The sequence below is a fragment of the Lytechinus pictus genome, chromosome 1 (genome assembly GCF_037042905.1).
Source record: "Lytechinus pictus isolate F3 Inbred chromosome 1, Lp3.0, whole genome shotgun sequence".
In the NCBI taxonomy this organism is placed as follows: Eukaryota; Metazoa; Echinodermata; class Echinoidea; order Temnopleuroida; family Toxopneustidae; genus Lytechinus; species Lytechinus pictus.
This window is the reverse complement of record NC_087245.1, coordinates 31,420,001-31,439,823: the sequence shown is the minus strand read 5'-3', so window position 1 is coordinate 31,439,823 and position 19,823 is coordinate 31,420,001. Positions and strand designations below refer to the sequence as shown.

The window sequence follows — 19,823 nt, the reverse complement described above, 5'->3', positions numbered from 1 at the left end:
TTTGACTCGCCGTACGGCCGTCATAGAGCAAAAATGACCGAGGTAAGGTCAGGGAATGTTGCAGGAGTTCACCCCCCCCTCCACTTAGATTTAAAAAATTGCTTGTAATTTTTTTGTTATGAAAAGACCTAATGGGGGGGAGTGAAAACCTCAAATTTTCATTGAACTCGAACTCTACCTTTCAAAAATTCTGCGTACGCTACTGCAAAAGCTAGAGCTATTGGAGCTATACGTAGCGTAAAGAGAATTTTGTTTCATAGCGGCAAAGCTCTGCCTCAAGTACCTTGTATTGTGTATGCTTGCGCGCACATGGTATCTATTAAACTGATATTAAGCGTGCGGGTATACAGCAAGAACGATACTGAGTCGTGACTAAACTTTTCTGAGGACTAATTCGGAGGAATCACGTACCAGTGACAATGCGGCCGTATTTGTCAGCGCTTTTGGAATTATTATTAGGCACGGTTGTAGTCACATCTTCAGGAACGAACAGAGCTCTGCAAGCTGATTCAGTGGGTCCAGCGCCTGTAGACGTTGTGCGCGGTCGCCGCGGTTGATCGAATGCTTTGACGGATCGCATTTTACTTCCGCTGGTAGCCAAAACAAATTTTTTTCTCCTTTCCATCTTTGTCAGGAATTTACGGGAATTATATACATATTTTTGGAAGCTCACATCATCAGGTACTAATACCTTGGTCACATTTGCTCTAAGGCGGCCGTACGGCGAGTCGAATGCAGCCGTTTTATTCATTTTTATACAAACCACATTATGTAGCTCGTACATAAAATGTTAAAACGGCTGTTATTGACTCGCCGTACAGCCGCCGTATAGCAAATGTGACGAAGGTGTAAGCATGAATAAGCGATTCGCCGGAGCAAAATTTTTGCGTCTTGTCCCTTTGAATACTTGTCACGCCTTCCAACCAATTAATTACGGCACACATCGTCATTCATTGTACTAGTACTTTTAGTAGTTGCACCCTCACAACATTTCACGGCAAACAATTGACGAAAACGAAAAGTTCTCTCCTTCTACCCCCGTCTCGATCGGCCATTTTTGTTATGAATTGTAACAAAATGGCCGATCGAGACTGGGGTAGGAGAGAACTTTTCGTTTTTTTGAGGTTCCAGTTTGTGCCCAGATGTCAGGAAACTGCCACTCGTTGGACCTTCATTCATATAATCGTGGTAAGTGCATAATTTCTGTTTTCACAATTTATTTGGAGAAATATTTAGACCATGGCATAAATCACCCTAGTCCCGTGAGTATGGTAAAATACACGGTAAGCTCCAGTCCTGGGCTCCCTGGGTTAATGGCCATTGAGTCCCCTGTACAGATCGCGCTAGAACTTCGGTCTCTGTATTTGGTGAGTGAAGCCAACGGAGTTCAGCTGAACAACCAACATAACAGAGACCGAAGCTTTTTGGTCTAATATTAGCTTTGCATGCAAACCGCATCACATCACATCACATGACCACTACCATACCGGTACGTGTGCTACATGTACACAGCCCGGGGTCGGGGTCGGGGAGTCTACTCACTGAAGGTATGACTGCCAATTGACACGGTGATTTCTGACTTCATTTGCTTCTCTTTCAAATAAATTTAATGGAGGAAGGTCTGCATGGCCCCCTACAAGTCCACCACCAGCCTGGGGCCCATCAGGGCTAAGTTGAGTGTACAGAGACGTCATTTTTTCAGGCATTTCTTTTCGGCCTTTCCAAGTCGACCCGTCTACAAAATAGCAATAGTCGCACAACCAGTCGTTTTGTCTCCGTTGCTCTTTATACCGGGAATAATAATCTTTTTTTTATAGGTTGGTATCAAGTCTGATAATTTTTTTCTGTAAAACTTCAAAATACATCACGTCCAGTGTAATATTATTCATCATTGACTTGCCCAAACCTTTCACTTGACGTGACATGGCTGTTAGCTATACGGTATGGACCTTTAGGGTCCCCCGTTTTTTTTTTCAATGAAACTTGTAAAAAAAAAAAATCCTGCTCCTTGACTTGACTAAAAGTAAACTAACTAGCATTATTTTTTCTAAATGAGTGGGCGCTTTCTCAGGCAAGCTTAATTGTCAAAAAGCCGCTTTTTAGCTTTTTATAACCTGGGGAGCGTTTCATGACACGTTTTATCTGACAAGTCCCATTTGATCCGACAGTTACTATAGTAACAGTGCCTCTCAGCCAATCAGAATCAAGGAAAGATGTCAGATCTGACAACTTGTCAGACAAAAATGTTGATGAAATGCACCGGGTATGCAGTGGCGTATGCAGTGGCGTATATAGCTATGCTTTTTTCCTGGGGGGCCGGGGTCCTTGCTTTTTCAGGGGGGCAACATTTTTTCTCTGTGTGTGTGTGTGTATGCCGGTCACAATTAAGGGCGGATCCGACTTTCGTCAATAGGGGGTGGGGCCCTAAATTATCTTCACCTATATTTTCCCCGATCAGTCACTTCTTAGCTTTATTCTTATAAAACAATATAAATATGAAATAATGTCATAAGCCCTATATAAAAAGTGCGCGCAAAGCGCAAGCGATTTTTTTTAACTTTCATGTATTTTGTCCTGAAAATTTAATATTCTGGGCAATGTAATTTGTGATCTTGAACAAGATGCGTATGTAACTAAATATACTGCGAACGCCAAGCGCGATCAGAAATTGTTGATAACTGTTCTAACATGATCGAAAAGGACCTGCTAAGGACTGTTTACAGTTACCCAAGAAGACGGTACATATTTCAATAATGGAAGCGCGAAGCGCGACCTGAATTTTTGTGATATTCCGACCTAAAACATGGTCATAAGCAGTTTTTGTAATCACAAATGGGGTATGTAACTAAATAATTGAAGCGAGTGCGAAGCGCGAGAGGAAGAAAATTGAGATTTTAGACCTAAAAGCGGGACACTCTATATATATTTTGTATATCATGAATATGGATATGGTTAATTGGGTATCATTAATAATGCGAGCAGACAATTATTGATATTCTGATCTGAAACTGGATAATTTAAGCACATTTTAACTAAAGAACATGCAGGCTATCGCGCATGTTTTAGATTTAGACCTAGAACCTGGGCATTCTGAATACATTTGTTTAATCATGCAGATCAATAATGCAAGCACGAGCTGAAAACATTTGATATACCGATCTCAAAAAAAGGTTTTTGAAATAAAATGTAATGAAAAGGGGAGCTTGTTGGTTATAGAATTGATAAAGAGTACTCACCAATCAAAATGCGAGCGCGCAGCGCTAACTTATATAGGCCTACGTTTGACAATCACATCTGAAAATTGATATTTTGATAACTTTATGAAATACACGAAGACAATAGGAACAATAGAAACAATGCGACCACGCAGCGTGAGCTTACAATGTTAATATGTAGACCATAAAACGGACATTTTACAGAGCACTTAAATTTGTAAATGAAAAAAAAAACAATAAAAGCTCGATGTCCGAGCTGAAATTTGTTTTGTATAATGACTTCAAAACTTGATATTTTAAGCTCCATATCAGCCTATTGAGCGAGATATGAATCTCATCGAACAGGCAATTCTGGCGCGAAGTGCAAGCGAAAACTTTATATAGTAACATGAAAGATTTGGGTTTTTTTGCAAGTCTTCCCCTCATTCACTCGTCTTCCTCCTATTTTCCTCTTCTTTTTTCCTTCTGTCTTTCTCCTTCTATCTATTCTTCTTTCTCCTTTTCTTTTCTTTTTTTTTGCTCCGCCAATTTTTTCAGGGGGGGGGCACACCAAATCTCAGGGGGGCACATGCCCCCAGGCCCCCCGTAGCTACGTCACTGCCCCATGGGTTGACCGAGTTGCTCTATTGAGTTAAAAAAACGTATGGTAAAAGTAAACAGATTTCCTTTACCTGGAAAAGCGCGAGACTCAAAGCAAGTTTTTGGCTATTGTTGGACTGGAGCCTAGTGGGGTTTTGTTGGGGGCATCTTGGGATGGGGTCGGAGAGGGGGTTTGGTTTTAGGACTTTCATTGAATACAGCACAGCAAAATGATTATGTGAGCGTAATAATCACCAAACATATGAAAATGGACTTTGGAGAAGGTACTCTTTGACCTTAAAAATACTTCAACAGTTTTGTGTTCGTGATGATTTTTTTTTAATGAAGTCGACAATTTTTAATTGTATTTTTCTTTACTAATATAGTATTGGCAGATATATGGAGCCTCCAGAGCGTACAGTTTGTAAGATAGCTTAAAATGTGAATATGCGTTGTTTATACTGCTTCATCATTCCTATTCAAATTGCAAAAGATGAGTGGGTTGATATATCGTAAGACATAATAACACACCGTGCATATGCACACATACCCACCCATACCCCCACCCCCCCTCTCAGCTAGCGATGAAATCAGGTGGGTGTTTCATAAAGCTGTTCGTAAAGTTACGAACGACTTTACGCACGACTGGAACATGTTCTTAGGTCATAACTCAATTACATAGGGATATCACATAGCACAAGAAAGGATCACCAGTCGTGCGTAAAGTCATTCGTATCTTACGAACAGCTTTATGAAACACCCACCAGGATTGACCAGAACTTTTTCTTAAAAAATTGTATATATATCATATGATAGGCAAAATATAAAAACGACCATAAAGAAGGTCAAAGGTGTCAATTTTTTTTAATAACTATTTTAAACCAGCAAAAAATGATAACAAAAAAATCCCCTCGACTTCGGGGGGGGGCATTTTTTTTTCTAAACATTCTACTTTCTTTCGAAGATTTTCACATTTTTCAAGGGGGGGGGGGTGAAGGGCTGGATTCAGCTGCTCTCACCAAGAGCGAGAAAGAGGTTTGGAGCGTTATCGGAATTGAAAGGTAAAAAAATATCAATGACACTAATCAGTTGGAATATAAAGCCAAAGGATTTGCTCTCTCATTAATTTGTTTCCTAAATTATGCGTTCTTTATAAATCACAATGGATCTAGAATTCTTAAAACAAAGACTTTTTTTACCAAAATAATTGCAATGACTACACTGACAATACTATATGAGTTACCAATGCTCTTTATTCTGATATAAAAAAAACACACACAGTGTATTATATATTTCAAACAATTTGGTGAGAACGTACTGAGAGTATATTGCATGAGTTCAGAATTTTGGTTATGACACACTGTAAAACCATGGAGCAACAATGCATGGATGAAAGACAGGTTGATCATTACGCTACATTAATTCTGAACAGTTCATTTATAAAATCTGTTACTTTACACATAATCCAACATTTTTAGACAGATACATATTATCCATGGGTGTCGATCACGGGGAATGGGGATATACCCACCCATCCAATTTTCAATTAAAGGTGGGGGAATGACCTGTATCATCATCCTTGAAGGCTTTAATAATTAAGGTCGAACATCAAAATATTTATGATGAATCATAAATTATGACAACGATCAAGATGTCCATAATCACAATGGTTAGCGATCAATCGTACGCTTCATCACTGTTCAAGTTCAAGTTCAAGTATATTTTCCATTTCCATTATCAACATAAGCAAATACAAAAGAAATAAGATAACAATGATTACAAATCAATTGCAGGTTCCAAAATATTTGTAAAATAGTTTTAATACAATCTGATATGGAAATGAGGGGATCCACTAAAAAGCATTGCTTGTAGAGCGTGGATCCCCTAAGAAAGTATATTAAACATTTGAGAAATCGGACTCATTTGCAGGTGTAAATACAATAGGTTGAAATAGAATATTGGAAATAATAAAAAGATGGTGAGTAATAGCGAGAAATGATAAAAAGATGACAGAGATATGGGACGATACTAAAAACTAAAAAGAAAACAAAGACATGATGAAGAATAGAGGGCAGAGAGAAGGAATAAAGTACTGAAAGGGGAGCGAGAGAGAGAGAGAGAGGGCAAATATAAGTGGGGGGGGGGGGAGAGAGAGAGGGGGAGCGAGGGAGGCACACAAACACACACAGACACAGATTATGTGGAGAGAAAGGGTCGGAAAGAGAGAGATAAGGGGGGGGGGCAAGAACGAGAGTGCAAACGTGGATCAAAGAGAGTGTGACTTATAATAGCGTGCTTAGATAATACTAAAAAATATACGAACTAATTAATTACTTTGGTAAGACAGTAACATATTTTTTTTAGTTTTCTCTTAAAGGAGTGGATAGAGGGGGCCTGTTGAACATCTGTATGGAGTGAATTCCAAAATTTGGGGGCGGTGAAAATAAAAGTGTTTTGCGCAAAACGAGTTCTTAAGATAGGCAGATGAAAGTTATCGGCTTGTCTGGTAGGATACCTATGAAAATTGTTATTTTGAGAAAAAAATGATTAAATGCCAAAGGAACCATACTGTTTTTATACATGAACATAAACTGCCCAAGCTGAAATTGGTATAAGTCTTGAACCTTTAAAATTTTGTAATCAAGGAAAAGTGGATTAGTGTGAGAATGGGGATGTGAGAATGAAATAATACGAAGTAGGTTTTGGTGGGTATTGCCCCAAACAAGGATCCCATAGTTGATATATGGTAATATAAGAGAAGAATATAATGTAAGTAGAGAAGTTACAGGAATAAACGTTTTCAACCTATTTATGATGCCTATATTTCGGGATATTGTTTTACAAATATTATCAATATGGCATTTCCAGGAGAGTTTGTTATCTACATGAACTCCCAAAAATTTAATTGAGGAGACACTTTCCAGTTGAAAATCTTCAATAAAAATTTCAAAAGGTAAGGAATCTATGGTATTACTGAATAAAATGTATTTAGTTTTTTGAAGGTTAATTGATAATTTGTTAGCTCTGATCCAATTCAAAATATTAGTTAATTCAGAGTTTATTATGTTAACAAGTGTAAGCGGATCATTGTGAGAGAAGAATAGATTTGTGTCATCAGCAAAAATAATGAAAGATAAAATGTCAGATGCTCTGCAAAAATCATTTATATATAAAATAAACAAGAGGGGTCCCAGAATACTTCCTTGTGGCACACCACAACTAATATTACACAAGTTGGAGGAATGGTCATTAAGAAAAACAAATTGTTTTCTGTTAGAGAGGTAATTCCTGAACCACTGTTAAAAAAACCCTCTGATTTTACAGAAAAAACAAGATTTTGCAGAAAGCAATAAAAGAATCATTCTGTAAATTCATAAAACAGGAATTTTTCTACAATTTAACAGAACAGGTCTGTTTAAAAAGGGGGAAATTGTGTTTTATTTAAGGAAATTTGTAAGGTTCCATACACCAAATACCAATTTCCTGTAATTTTACAAGATATAATGTAAGATTACGCAATCTGGTAAAATTACAGGTGTTCTCGAGACTCTGCCGCAGGAACTTCTTTTATTTTAAGGATAAATTGTCTAACAGTTTTATTTTCACGATTGATTGTACATTGATAGTCAAAGCAGTCAATCGTAAAGATAATAATAATGATAATAATAATATAATAATATAGAGTATTTATAAAGCGGCAAATCCACATTGATTATGTGCTCAAGGCGCTGAAATATACTTGGTATATTATTATTACCCCGGCTGTAGCTGAGCGGCCATATAGGCGCTAAAGCATTCAAGGAATAAATCCTACCGGGTACCCATTCACCTCACCTGGGTCGAGTGCAGCACAATGTGGATAAATTTCTTGCCGAAGGAAATTACGCCATGGCTGGGATTCGAACCCACGACCCTCTGTTTCAAAGTCCGAAGACTAATCCACTGGGCCACAACGCTCCACAATATCATTCTATGATGATTGCTAAGCTTTGTGTCACGAGCCCCTGGTCTCTTTATCATCATGATTACTGGCGGATCCAGCGGGGGGGGGGGGGGGGGGGGCAAAGCCAGCCCGTGCCCCCCTTTTGAGAAGCAAAACAAAAATTTGTAATGTAAAAATACCGTTAAAAAAGAAGTGTGCTCCCCCTTTTAAAAGTGAAGACCCTTTTTTTTTTTGCTTGCTCGTCAATTTTTTTCGGGGACGAAATATCCTTAATTTTTGGTTAAAATTTTTCCTAGGAAAACTGTTCCCCCCCTTTTGGAAAATCCTTAATCCGCCCCTGATCAAGATCATACTAAGAGGGACACGATGATCATTATGATAATATTAATTGTCCTATACGCATTATGACCATCGTTTTTTTTTCTATCGGTATTTTGTTATGTTTCTTTTTGATATTGAATGAAACCCTTCCTTTCGGATATTGTTAGAAACAGATGGATGGAGAAAAAAAAATCCAGGATGACATAGCTATACCATGGTCATGTTTTGGCTTTTATACATGACATTATCTTTTTAAAATTTACCCCCCGGCCCCCCTGTCTTCAGGAATCCCCTCAATAATGAACACCAATCGGCACCCATGTCTTGGTTAAATTAATTCATATCAGCAAATAATCTTACCTTTGCTGATAAACCATAGCTCTCCCATGTATCCACTTTCATATGCTAGTCTGCAAGCACAGACTCATACTTGACAATTTAACCACCGTGTCTACAGTGAATACTTTAAGTACTATGAGACGCCGAACTCTCGGGTTGTGTACTGTAGAGCCAGCCCATAGAGATGAGCCAGCCATCACAGTACATAGTGAATCTAGTCTCACTACTTCAGACTGCATTACGCATTATATGAATTGCGAAAGCCACGGGTCTGTGTCTGCAGACTATTCATATCAGTTTATGCCATTGATTTCAACCATGCATACACCTATTGGGGATTACTAAGACGTTCAAATCTATACAGCACAGTGACATATATACAAATGCATCAACATTGTGAAATTTTAAACTTTTTTCCCTTTCACCTCATGAAAATTACATCGCAACTAATCCCAATACCCCCAACATGTCACCAGGATTAAATGTGTTACTCACTACTGTCTGTACGTAAAATGTAAAGGTATGACATTCAACAAATTTCATAAAATTTTCTATTCTTCCTCATATTATACACAATCAGAATATAGACCTCACCAAATGAGGGATAAACAACAAATGATACAAATTTAGCATTTTACTATTGATACACCAACACTGACCAATGTAATATGATATTTGGCAAGTATGTATATATAAAGAAACAAATTTTAAACTTGCATCGATTACTAAAAGGAAATCAACAAACAAATAACATATATCACTTGTATTCTGAATGATTTACAGTATGATGTTACCATTACACATGATAATAGGTATATGGTGAGTAGGATATTCCACATTTTGTGTGTGATGACGAGGGTCTTTATTTCAGTTCATATTCTATAAGGATATAAAATCCGTTTATGCATAGAGAAAACAAAATGATAGTGCATACAATCAATTAAAAGTTCATGAGCAAAAAATAAAAGAACACTATCAATTTTTCTATATTTTTGTCGACTACCACGACTACAAGTACTTGAATATATTCTTTCGAAACACTTAGTCTCTCTCTCAAAAAAAGGTTTGAATTTGATGCATGTCGGAACTTGCGAGAGGGTTTGTGATTACATAACATACGTTTGGCTATATAGAAAACTTGATTACTCCGTCGATAAGAAATTTCTTCGTCAATCCAATAGAATAGTATTATCTTACTATTTCTTTTCAAATTAAAAACAAATGTCCAAACATATAAATTATTTTTCATGAGTGGATAAATGTTTAAAAAGATCCAAAAGGAAACAATTTATGGTCGTTATAAAAAAGAAGAAGACAATAAAAGTCAAAATTGACAGATTTGCCATAATCACTACTATTCATCAACCATTAACCATCATCATAAAACGCTGTCTTTATGAGATATTTTTTTCATTAATAGTCAGGATAGACATTGTTTATGGTGTCATTGATGAATTGGTAATAGTAGGAAGTTTTTGTGCATTCGCTGGGTGTGAACGGAGCACCGCATTCACTCCCACCCGACACAGTCCCGACGACGTACCAGAGATTATCCCTCTCCATGAGAATAGATCCACCGGAATCGCCCTGAATTGAAAAGGAAAACGAAGAAAAAAATCTTGCCTTAGCATCATACGTTTGTATCTATCAGATGAATAAGTGTTTGGTGCTGCAATTTCGGAAAAATAGCATTGGAAACAAACATACTGAAGGTTTTTAACATAAACACTCGTGAGTATAAATGGCATAGGTGAATAGAACGCTAGATCACGAAATAATATACCAGAAAAGATATTGGTCGCTGAATGACGAGCTGTGATTGGCTGTCAAGCCTAATTTTGTTTACCGTAAGCCAATCGCAGCTCACTCGACATCTACTAAGTCATACCGCTAAAAAATTCATAAGCGTTTTATCCACTTTATATTCAATAGCCTTAAAATATTTGTTAGCTAAGAAAAATTTAATGAAATATATAATGTTTGTAATTTCATTTTACGGCCTAAACTTTATTGATTTATTTATTCGATTCTAAGATTACGCAGGTTTTTTTTACTTCTCTATTTCATTTGATTATGTTTCTAGATTTTTTTGTCAACAAAAACGCTAGATACTCACAAAGCATAATCCATGGCCTCCCTTCTCGTAACCGATGCAGATTACTTTTTCAACATCATCACTGCCAAAGTAACTATATCTGTCACAAATATTGTCTGGCCAAACGGGTAGGCGGACCACCTGAAGATTAGGAGCTGTGTATCCTGGGATAGTTCGAAGAAATAGAAATGACGATTAGAACATGTATGAATCACCCAATAATAATTAGGAAAATTAACATAATCAATAAATTTACGAACGTAGAAGATTTTTAGACTCGAATTTGCGACCTCCGAAAATAACAGAGAGAGGCTGGTATATGAAGAGAATATAGCATATTCGTCACCAAGAGAGTAGATTTGTCAACAAGAGAGTGTATTCGTCATCCAGAAAATAAATTCGCAATCTAGATGGTATGTTCGTCACCAAGAGAGTATATTCGTTATCTAGAAAGTTCATTCGTCACCAAGAGAGTAGATTTGTCAACAAGAGAGTGTATTCGTCATCCAGAAAATAAATTCGCAATCTAGATGGTATATTCGTCACCAAGAGAGTATATTCGTTATCTAGAGAGTATATTCGTCACCAAGAGAGTAGATTTGTCAACAAGAGAGTGTATTCGTCATCCAGAAAATAAATTCGCAATCTAGATGGTATATTCGTCGCCAAGAGAGTATATTCGTTATCTAGAGAGTATATTCGTCACCAAGAGAGTAGATTTGTCAACAAGAGAGTGTATTCGTCATCCAGAATATAAATTCGCAATCTAGATGGTATATTCGTCATCAAGATAGTATATTCGTCATCTAGAGAGTATATTCGTCACCAAGAGAGTATATTCGTCATCTAGAGAGTATATTCGTCACCAAGAGAGTATATTCGTCATCTAGATAGTATATTCGTCATCTATAGAGTATTTTCGTCAAAAGAGAGTATATTCGTCATTAAGAGGGTATATTCGTCACCAAGAGAGTATATTCGTCATCTAGAGAGTATATTCGTTACCAAGAGAGTATATTCGGTACCAAGAGAGTATATTCGTCATCTAGAGAGTATATTCGTCATCAAGTGAGTATATTCGTCTAAGAGAGTATATTCGTCATAAAGTGAATATATTCGTCACCAAGAGATAGTATGTTTGTCATCTAGTGATTATAATCGTCACAAAGTGAGTATATTTATCAAGTGATTATGATCGTCATCAATAAAGTATATTCGTTTTCAAGTGAATATATTCGTCTCCGATTGCATATTGGTCATTTACAGACTATATTCATCATCAAGTACAATGACATCAGAAAGTGGTTTTGTGACAATAAGAGAGAGAGAGAGAGAGGGGGGGGGGAGGGGAGAGTGGGAAATATCACAACTTTCTCATCTAGATTAGATTGTCCTGTTTTCATTCAGCTCAACTTTTTTTTCTTCGGATGGACTTGACATTTAAAAACTGATATAACATGACCAGGAGTCCGTTAAAGAAATGGTTGTCTTAAAACGCAAGTCAAGAAATCAACCACAAGTTACTAATACTCGTATTCCTTTTGTTGAAAGTCTAGTTGCGTTTGACTTTTGGAGTTTGTGTTTGAGCATAACCCTTACTGCAATTGACCCCAGGTGGGGTTTTCATAAAGCTGTTCGTAAGTTAAGGGCGACTTTGAGGACGACTGGTGATCCTTTCTTTTGGTAAATGGTATACACCAATATGTTAGCGCGTAAGAAAGGTTCACAGTCTTCTTAAAGTCCCTCTTAAACTATGAACAGCTTTATGACCCCCCCCCCCCCCCCGATGACAGATTACATCAACATAAAACAGAGATACGTGTTGCTGTTCTCACCTCCCCCTGTTTGTCCCCATCCCACGGCGGTGGCGTAATGATCAAGGGTAAAGTTGGGGCCAGGTATGCAGGCCGGCTGCACGTAGTCATTGAACTCAAAGGGTTCATCCATGAGCAAGAGACAGTTGTCACCCCCGACAAAGGTAGTGAAGGAGAACTCGGGATTGCATACGGCGTCAGCGATGAGCCTGAACTGCCAGGTAGAGTTGTCTCCATTCACATCGGTCACACCCGCGACGACGTAGAAATTTCCAACCGTACTTGGCCCCCTACGAGTTTAAAACAGAATGTTAAATTTTACGAATATTAGTAATTTATCCCTTTACCAGGACAAAATAAGGTTATGAAAATGACCGAAATGATGCTGTCTGTTGTAGATTGCGTACAGATGTTTTCTTTGTCATGTTGTACACACTGCCTATTTTAGTATTATATATTTATATATTTTGTGTTATGACCATATACGCTGTGATATTTTCATTATTGAAACCCAGGTTTGTGATTACTATTGCATGGCAGTTTACTTTCATCGTTCTATCATCGCGATTCAAGGTTCAAGTTTATTGTCATTTCTCAACAATAATAATAAATCAAATTACACATTAAATAAAATAATTACAAAAAATTACAATGCAAATGAATATCCAATACAAGTGATAAATACACATGATTATTGATACAGTATAATTATGGTGCGTAGAAAGACACAGCTATCACTTTATACATTTACATTAGAACATTGACAGAATGAAATGCAAACAAGTCTTTCAAGAAAAAAAAATATTGTAAAAAAAAATCTCATCTCTCTCTCTCCATCTATGGTTCTCTGTCTCTATCTCGTTCTTTCTGTTACTCTCTCCCTTCCTTTCTCCCTATTTGGGCCCCGTCTTTCAAAGAGTTACTAATCGATCCGATCAACCAAAACTATGGAAAGCCAGCAATGTCAACATCTAAGCTGCATGTTTGGTTTGTTTTATATAAAAAATCCAGATATTATGTATATTTATACATTGTTTTCTTGGAAATTCTTTATTCTCTTTATCTATAAAGGACATTTTGCAAATTCGCTGTAGTAGAAATTATGACATTGATGGTTTTCCATATAGATGAGGTTGATCGGATCAATCGTAACTCTTTGTAAGACGGGGCTCTGGAATACTCACACACAGTGAGCAGCAGTCATTACCCAACGACGGTTGAGAATAGTGCCTGCGCAATAGAGACTGGCCGACGTAATCTCAGCTGAATGGGTGGTGAAAATGAACAAACATAGTAATGTCTTACTTATGATCTTAATAACTACACTAATAATAATAATAATAATATTGATAATAATAATAATAATAATAATGATAATTATTATAATAATAATGATAATAATAATGATAATAAAGTAATATCAAAACAACAATGGTAATGAAATGAGTTCGTAGACATCGACCAACAATTATTTCCTACAGTCAGACTTTTAAATTGACCTAATACTTAAAATCTTACGCCAGACCCCAGATTTTGGATTCCTAAAATGCCAATTTGGTGTTTTTTGCTGTTCTTAACATCGCATTCCATGTTCTTTGGTGACATGTGCAAAACGATTTTTTTTTATAATGCAATATTGTAAGTACTGAAAATCTAAGAAAAACGAAAGTATCTATGAACAGTGACGGATCCAGGGGGGGGGGGCATCTGGCCCGTACCCCACCCCCATCCCCATTTGAGAGGCACTCAATTTGTTCATGGGACACAATGACATCGCTTGGTAGTGGAGACCTTTTTTTGCCTGTCCAGTTTTTCCTGCAACAAAGACCTCCATTTGGAGTAGACTTTTTTTTTGGTCAAAAATTTCCTGTACAAAGTGCCCCCATGGAGAATATCCTGGATCCGCAAAAGCCAAGGCAGATAATAAGGAGAGGTTTGATAGAAAGATTCTTTAATCATGCAATTTTTTTTCCCCATGATTTTCGATGTTATTTTTTAAAATTCAACTCACTAAGCCAGAACAATGTGTTTTCCGTGAAATTCTGTGAATTCTGTGTTCTTCCCGAATTATAATAAATTTTTACGCTTTCAGTATCGCCGGGGACTGGGGACTCCATCTCATGCAAATGATAATACAAATGTGAACATATTTGTGATAAAATATCACTTAATAATAATGATAATTATAATAATAATATCAATAGTAATAGTCAGAATGATAATATGCAACATTTACATAGCGCTTAAAACAATGTTTCTAAACGCTGCAAGCTACCCTGGCACATGTAAGGAATTCCTACAAATTGGTGGAAAGTGGCAAATGTACATAAACGCATTGACAAAAGACGTGAGTGCCGTGGTGGGGTTTGAACCCCGGACCTCGTGGTTCAAACTCCGGTGACTTGCCCACTGAGCTATTACACATCTACACGTGGCATCCAACACCTTTCATCTGAAATCCAAGGAAAAGGCATTCCCCGTCCGCAATCTACACCCCTCCATGAACTTTTCTACTTTTATAACCCAAAGTCTACATGTTTGATAATTGTTCTCACTGCTGATTAAGATTTGCATTGGCCAGTTTCCCCTTTTCGAATCTTGACCACCGATGACTCTCGACTGAGACAAAGGAATGGTTCCGCAATCTGCAATAACAAACCACATGAATCAAGAAATTAATTATCTTGTCTTGTCATTATCCAACATCATCTGTCTTTTATTTGAGAGAAAATGATGATTAGTCGTGTGAATAGATTTAATAGTTCTTTGAACACAGGTAAGTACCTAATCTCATGAAAATAGCCAAAGTCATCCCTCTTAACAAAAAAAGGGGATAATAAACTTGTTTCTTACTACCGGCCTATTTCATTGCTCACTTCGTTATCTAAAATTCTTAAAAAACTTATATATATACGGACAAGTACATTCTTTAATTAACACAATATCTTTTCGAACTAGCAATTTGGGTTTTGTGAAAATCATAGCACCTCACATGCAATTCTGTCTTTTATTGATAAAATCACTACTTTCATAAATAAAGGTTGTCATACTTTTTCCTGGACGTCTCCAATGCCTTCGACACCATTAACCACGAAATACTTCTTCATAAACTTTATTTTTATGGTATTCGGGGGAAGTGGTTCAGGAGCTACCTTACAGACAAGTCTGAATTTGTATCAGTTAACGTTATTTCTTCTACCCTTCCTTTTACATGTGGAGTACTACAGGGTGGCTTACTTGGTCCTCTTCTTTTTATTACTTATATTAATGATATTAAAAAAGTTCAAAATTACTAACATTCATACTGTTTGCTGACGATTCGAACATTTCTTTTCTTATGATAACGTAAACCAACTAACTTGTAAGAATTATAAACTCAGAAGTCATACATGTGATTGGCTGGATTAAGGCTAATGAACTATTACTTAACCTGCAAAAGACGAATTTTATGCTCTTTAGTAACAAAATACATACCTTCCCTGACAATCTTGTTTTTTATAACACTGTTCTTGAAAAAAAATTCTGATACCAGATTATTGGGTGTTCTTATTGCAATAAACTATCATGGAAACCACATATCGATAATATATGCAAAATAATTTCAAGAAAAATCTGAATTATCAACAAACTAAAATATTTTCTTCCATGTTACACTCTACTTACATTATATCATATCATACATTAATATTAGCATACATTAATTGTGATAATTATTGTCTAAATTATTTCATCTTAATTGTGTCGTCGCTTATTCGCTTTACTTTGATATTTTGTAGTTTACTTGTCTTAAGCTCGTCTTCCGACCGTCTCCATTATTGTATATAGTTTTGTTAATCAAGTATTAAAACTAAGTTTAGGGACTTGCTTTTCTCCCTCCGTTCAGTTCCACATACTTTTTCTAGCCAAAAATAAATTGCAGCTCACTCTAGAATCTGTTTAATTATTTTCAATATTTTTATGTATATATCATTGAACTGTCAGTGTTATTTTGAATATGTACTGTTACTTCGATTGTATTTTGTCTATTTTGTTGATTGGAAATGAATAAAATCTAAATTCATTAAAAAAACCCCGCTGCAATTTGACTTCTCTCACACAGATATGTTTCTGAAACTTCCATGAATGCTCTTGTTTTAATTTTTAAGTGATTTGTTTTTTTTCTTTCTCATTTATTGTGTTCATTTTTCTTGATCCCTCCATCAATCAATCGATCAACCAACAATATACATATATGACAAGTTAAGGTACATTTACTCACTGCACTCAGGTCGTGATTCATCTGTTCCTCCGGGGCAGTCCTCTTTACCATCACACACAAAGTATTCCGAGCCGTTGATGGATACACATAGATCTATAGGTTTGATGAAATTTAGTAGAAATTCATAAATATCATTTTTTTTTATATATAGCATACTCAATACAATATATTGTATTAATTGTAGGGTAACTCCATCAACATTTTTGCAGGTCTGACCACTACTTTCTTCATTGTTATTTCACTTCGTCAATTGTCCAAGTGAAGACCATTTAAAGTATTACAAATTTTCATATGAACTAGAGCACAGAAATATACAATTTCCGGAGGGTCACTATATGGAAACATGAAAAATAAACTCCTACTCATTATCATATAAGAAAATATGATCGTCTTTTGTCTTTTATGTGGGCATGTGTGTGTGGCGTAGGTGAGTGGGTAAGGGTGTGTGCATGTGTGTGTGTGTGTTGTGGAATAGGTAAGTACGACTAAAAACTTTGATGAAGGAATTATCATGAAAACCTCTTGGAGTTATATTACCTGGAGGTGTGGCTGTACAGTTGACCTCGTCTACTCCTCCTGGACAATCAGTTATTCCGTTACAGAGGTATTTATTTGCAATACAGGATCGGCCGGGGCACGGAGAATACCCCTCCTCACACTCTTTTAGAGAAGATTTAAATGAAAAGAAAGTTTAAAAGAAAGCGTTTTGGTTAATTAATTGAGGCAAAGAGAGAAAGAGAGAGCGCGCGCTACATTCAAAATATCAAAGCAAGACTATTCAATATTATAATTTATCCCCCCTGGAAAAATAGAATAAAAATAGTTTGCCTATCAATTTCATACTATATTATTACATCGATCAAGACGACCATACTCTGATTATAATTGCATTGCAATCCTAATTTGATTAAGGCCCTAGAGCTTAATTGAAAAACTGCATCAGATGAATGACGAAACATAATTATTGTTTTGTCTTTCACATATTCATTCATGACGATATACAAAAATAAGGAACATATATGAGAAATGAGGGTTTTCTCACACGTTGGTATACTGCAGATGAAATTCAATACACGTACCTTACAAACAAAAACATCGAATGAGAATATTAAAAATGTATATATGGGTGTACTGAACATTGTCTATTAATAATAAAGTACTTAAGTTTGTTACAGAAATCTATTCTTCTTGACAAAGTTTACGAAACATGCCAATGATTAATCGTCATATTTATAACTTCATTTTTCACACTTTTACATGACTTGGAATTGAATATGCAGACTAAACATATAACACATTCCGAGCTATTATGACCTATTTAGAAAGGGTCGACTATTGATTTAGAATGGGTCAACAATGTGATAAAAAAAAGTTTATGAACTCAAGATATGGTCGACTTTACCTTCTCATGAATTTGATAAGAAAAAAAAGTATTGGTTGAGATTTTCCTCCATGAGAATTTTTTATACAGAATGAAAAAGGTTATCAATTCCAAAGATGGTTAACATTTAGTTTTATTCAATTTATCTCATTTTTTATTTTTTCTCTTAGATTAACTTGATTTATTTATTTACTCTATTCTCATCGTTATTTTTATTTTTATTTTTCATTTCTTTATTACTTATTTGTATTTTAATCTATTCATTTGTTATCTTTTCTTCTTTTATTTCTTTATAGATTTTATTTATCTATATATATATTTATTTATTTATGTACTTATTCATTTATATATTTATTTATTTATTCATTTCTAAGGGTGTTTCTGCGAACCCCTAGTTTGAGTGGCCCTATATTTGATTAATTTGATATCTTCCTGCCAGTGGCGGATATGGGGGGGGGGGCACATCCAGCCCGTGCCCCCTTTCAGAGTCAATATTATCAATATCATACACGAGTGCGCCCCCTTTAGAGTCACATCAAATATTTTTAATGGGAATATGTCGTTTATACACAGGTGAGGACCTTTTTTTTTTGCTTGTCAAATTGTACGTGGGACAAAATGACCTTCCTTTTTTAGTGAGAACCTTTTTTTTTTTTGCTTGTCAAATTTTCCTCGGGGAAAATGTGCCCCCCTCCTGGACCCGCCCATGATTTCTGCCACTATTTAACCCTTACCTTCTTCTGCACAGTCCTCCTCGTCTTCTGCATTAGCGCAATCAGCGTAGTCGTCACATATCCAATCCCAAGGGATACAATCAGACCCGTCTCCACACTCGTAACAATCAGAATCTTCCTCATCTAGGATATAAAAATAAGTTGGATAGAGTGTGGAAACAGGGGGGGGGGGTTAATGAAACTTTAACGAGTTTAACGAGTAAAGTAGTATTGCCTATATTGTGAAAAAAGTTAAGTAAAATTAATGGACATGAACCAGAATTCGATGCAATTATGTTAGTGTAGCGTATAATAAAATATACATATACAGAGATGTTTCCTCCTCTTTTACTTTTACACATAAGAAATTTACATACAAATTGTAATTTTGGATATTACTACAATGTACGTGAATGAAATAAGTTGTAATATGACAAGGTAATTCAATAATAGGTTCAAGGTTAATTCCGGGTAAATTCAGGGTAGATCCAAAATAAATTTAAAAGTGAATTCAAGAAAGACTTAGGGTAAATTTATGGTAGATTCAAGGTAAATGCAAGGTGATTTCAAGGTAATTTTAAGGTAATTTCAGGGTAAATTAAAAAGAAATCAAGGTAAATGTAAGGTAAATAAAAAATCAAGGCAAAATCAAGGTGAATTCAAAGTATATTCAAGGTAAATTGAAAGTAAATTCAAAGTAAATTCAAATCAATTTCAAGGTAAATTCAATATAAACCAAGGTAAAATTAAGGTACATTACTGGTGAATTAAGGTAATTTCAAGGTAAAATTAAGGTAGATGCAAGGTAAATTCATGACAAATTCAAGGTAAATTCAATGTATATTCAAGATAAATTCAAGGTCAATTAAAGGTAAATTAAAGGTTTAATACCTCTGCCGCAGAGTGTTGCATTTTCGTCTTCACCGTACTCGCATTGTTCTACGTCGTCACATACCAGGGCCTGGCGCAGACACGTTCCGTCCTCGCACTGGAACTCGCCCTCCTCACATGGTTCCGGTGGTGCTACATGATAATTGGAAATGAAATTGGAATGGGTTATCAAGAACACTTCATCGCAGCCGAAGGCTGAATTGCGAAATTCTTTACAAGTTAAAATACAAAATATATACAATATCAATGATCATAACAAAATGACATGTGAAAG

General features: G+C 36.0%; 1 protein-coding gene across 1 annotated transcript in view; it reads right to left on the bottom strand.

Annotated features, from left to right (window-relative positions):
• Positions 1-5,027: 5,027 nt before the first annotated feature.
• Positions 5,028-19,823, bottom strand: part of LOC129265730 (suppressor of tumorigenicity 14 protein homolog) — a 48,052-nt gene continuing 33,256 nt past the window's right edge. Inside the window, exons 14-22 of the mRNA XM_064100393.1 lie at positions 19,550-19,681; positions 18,680-18,802; positions 17,102-17,224; positions 16,565-16,657; positions 14,862-14,951; positions 13,491-13,569; positions 12,328-12,596; positions 10,514-10,656; positions 5,028-9,984 (exon numbers count right to left, since the gene is read on the bottom strand). Coding sequence (XP_063956463.1) covers positions 9,811-9,984; positions 10,514-10,656; positions 12,328-12,596; positions 13,491-13,569; positions 14,862-14,951; positions 16,565-16,657; positions 17,102-17,224; positions 18,680-18,802; positions 19,550-19,681 — 1,226 coding nt within the window. The 3' untranslated portion in view covers positions 5,028-9,810. The remainder of the gene's footprint in view (positions 9,985-10,513; positions 10,657-12,327; positions 12,597-13,490; positions 13,570-14,861; positions 14,952-16,564; positions 16,658-17,101; positions 17,225-18,679; positions 18,803-19,549; positions 19,682-19,823) is intronic.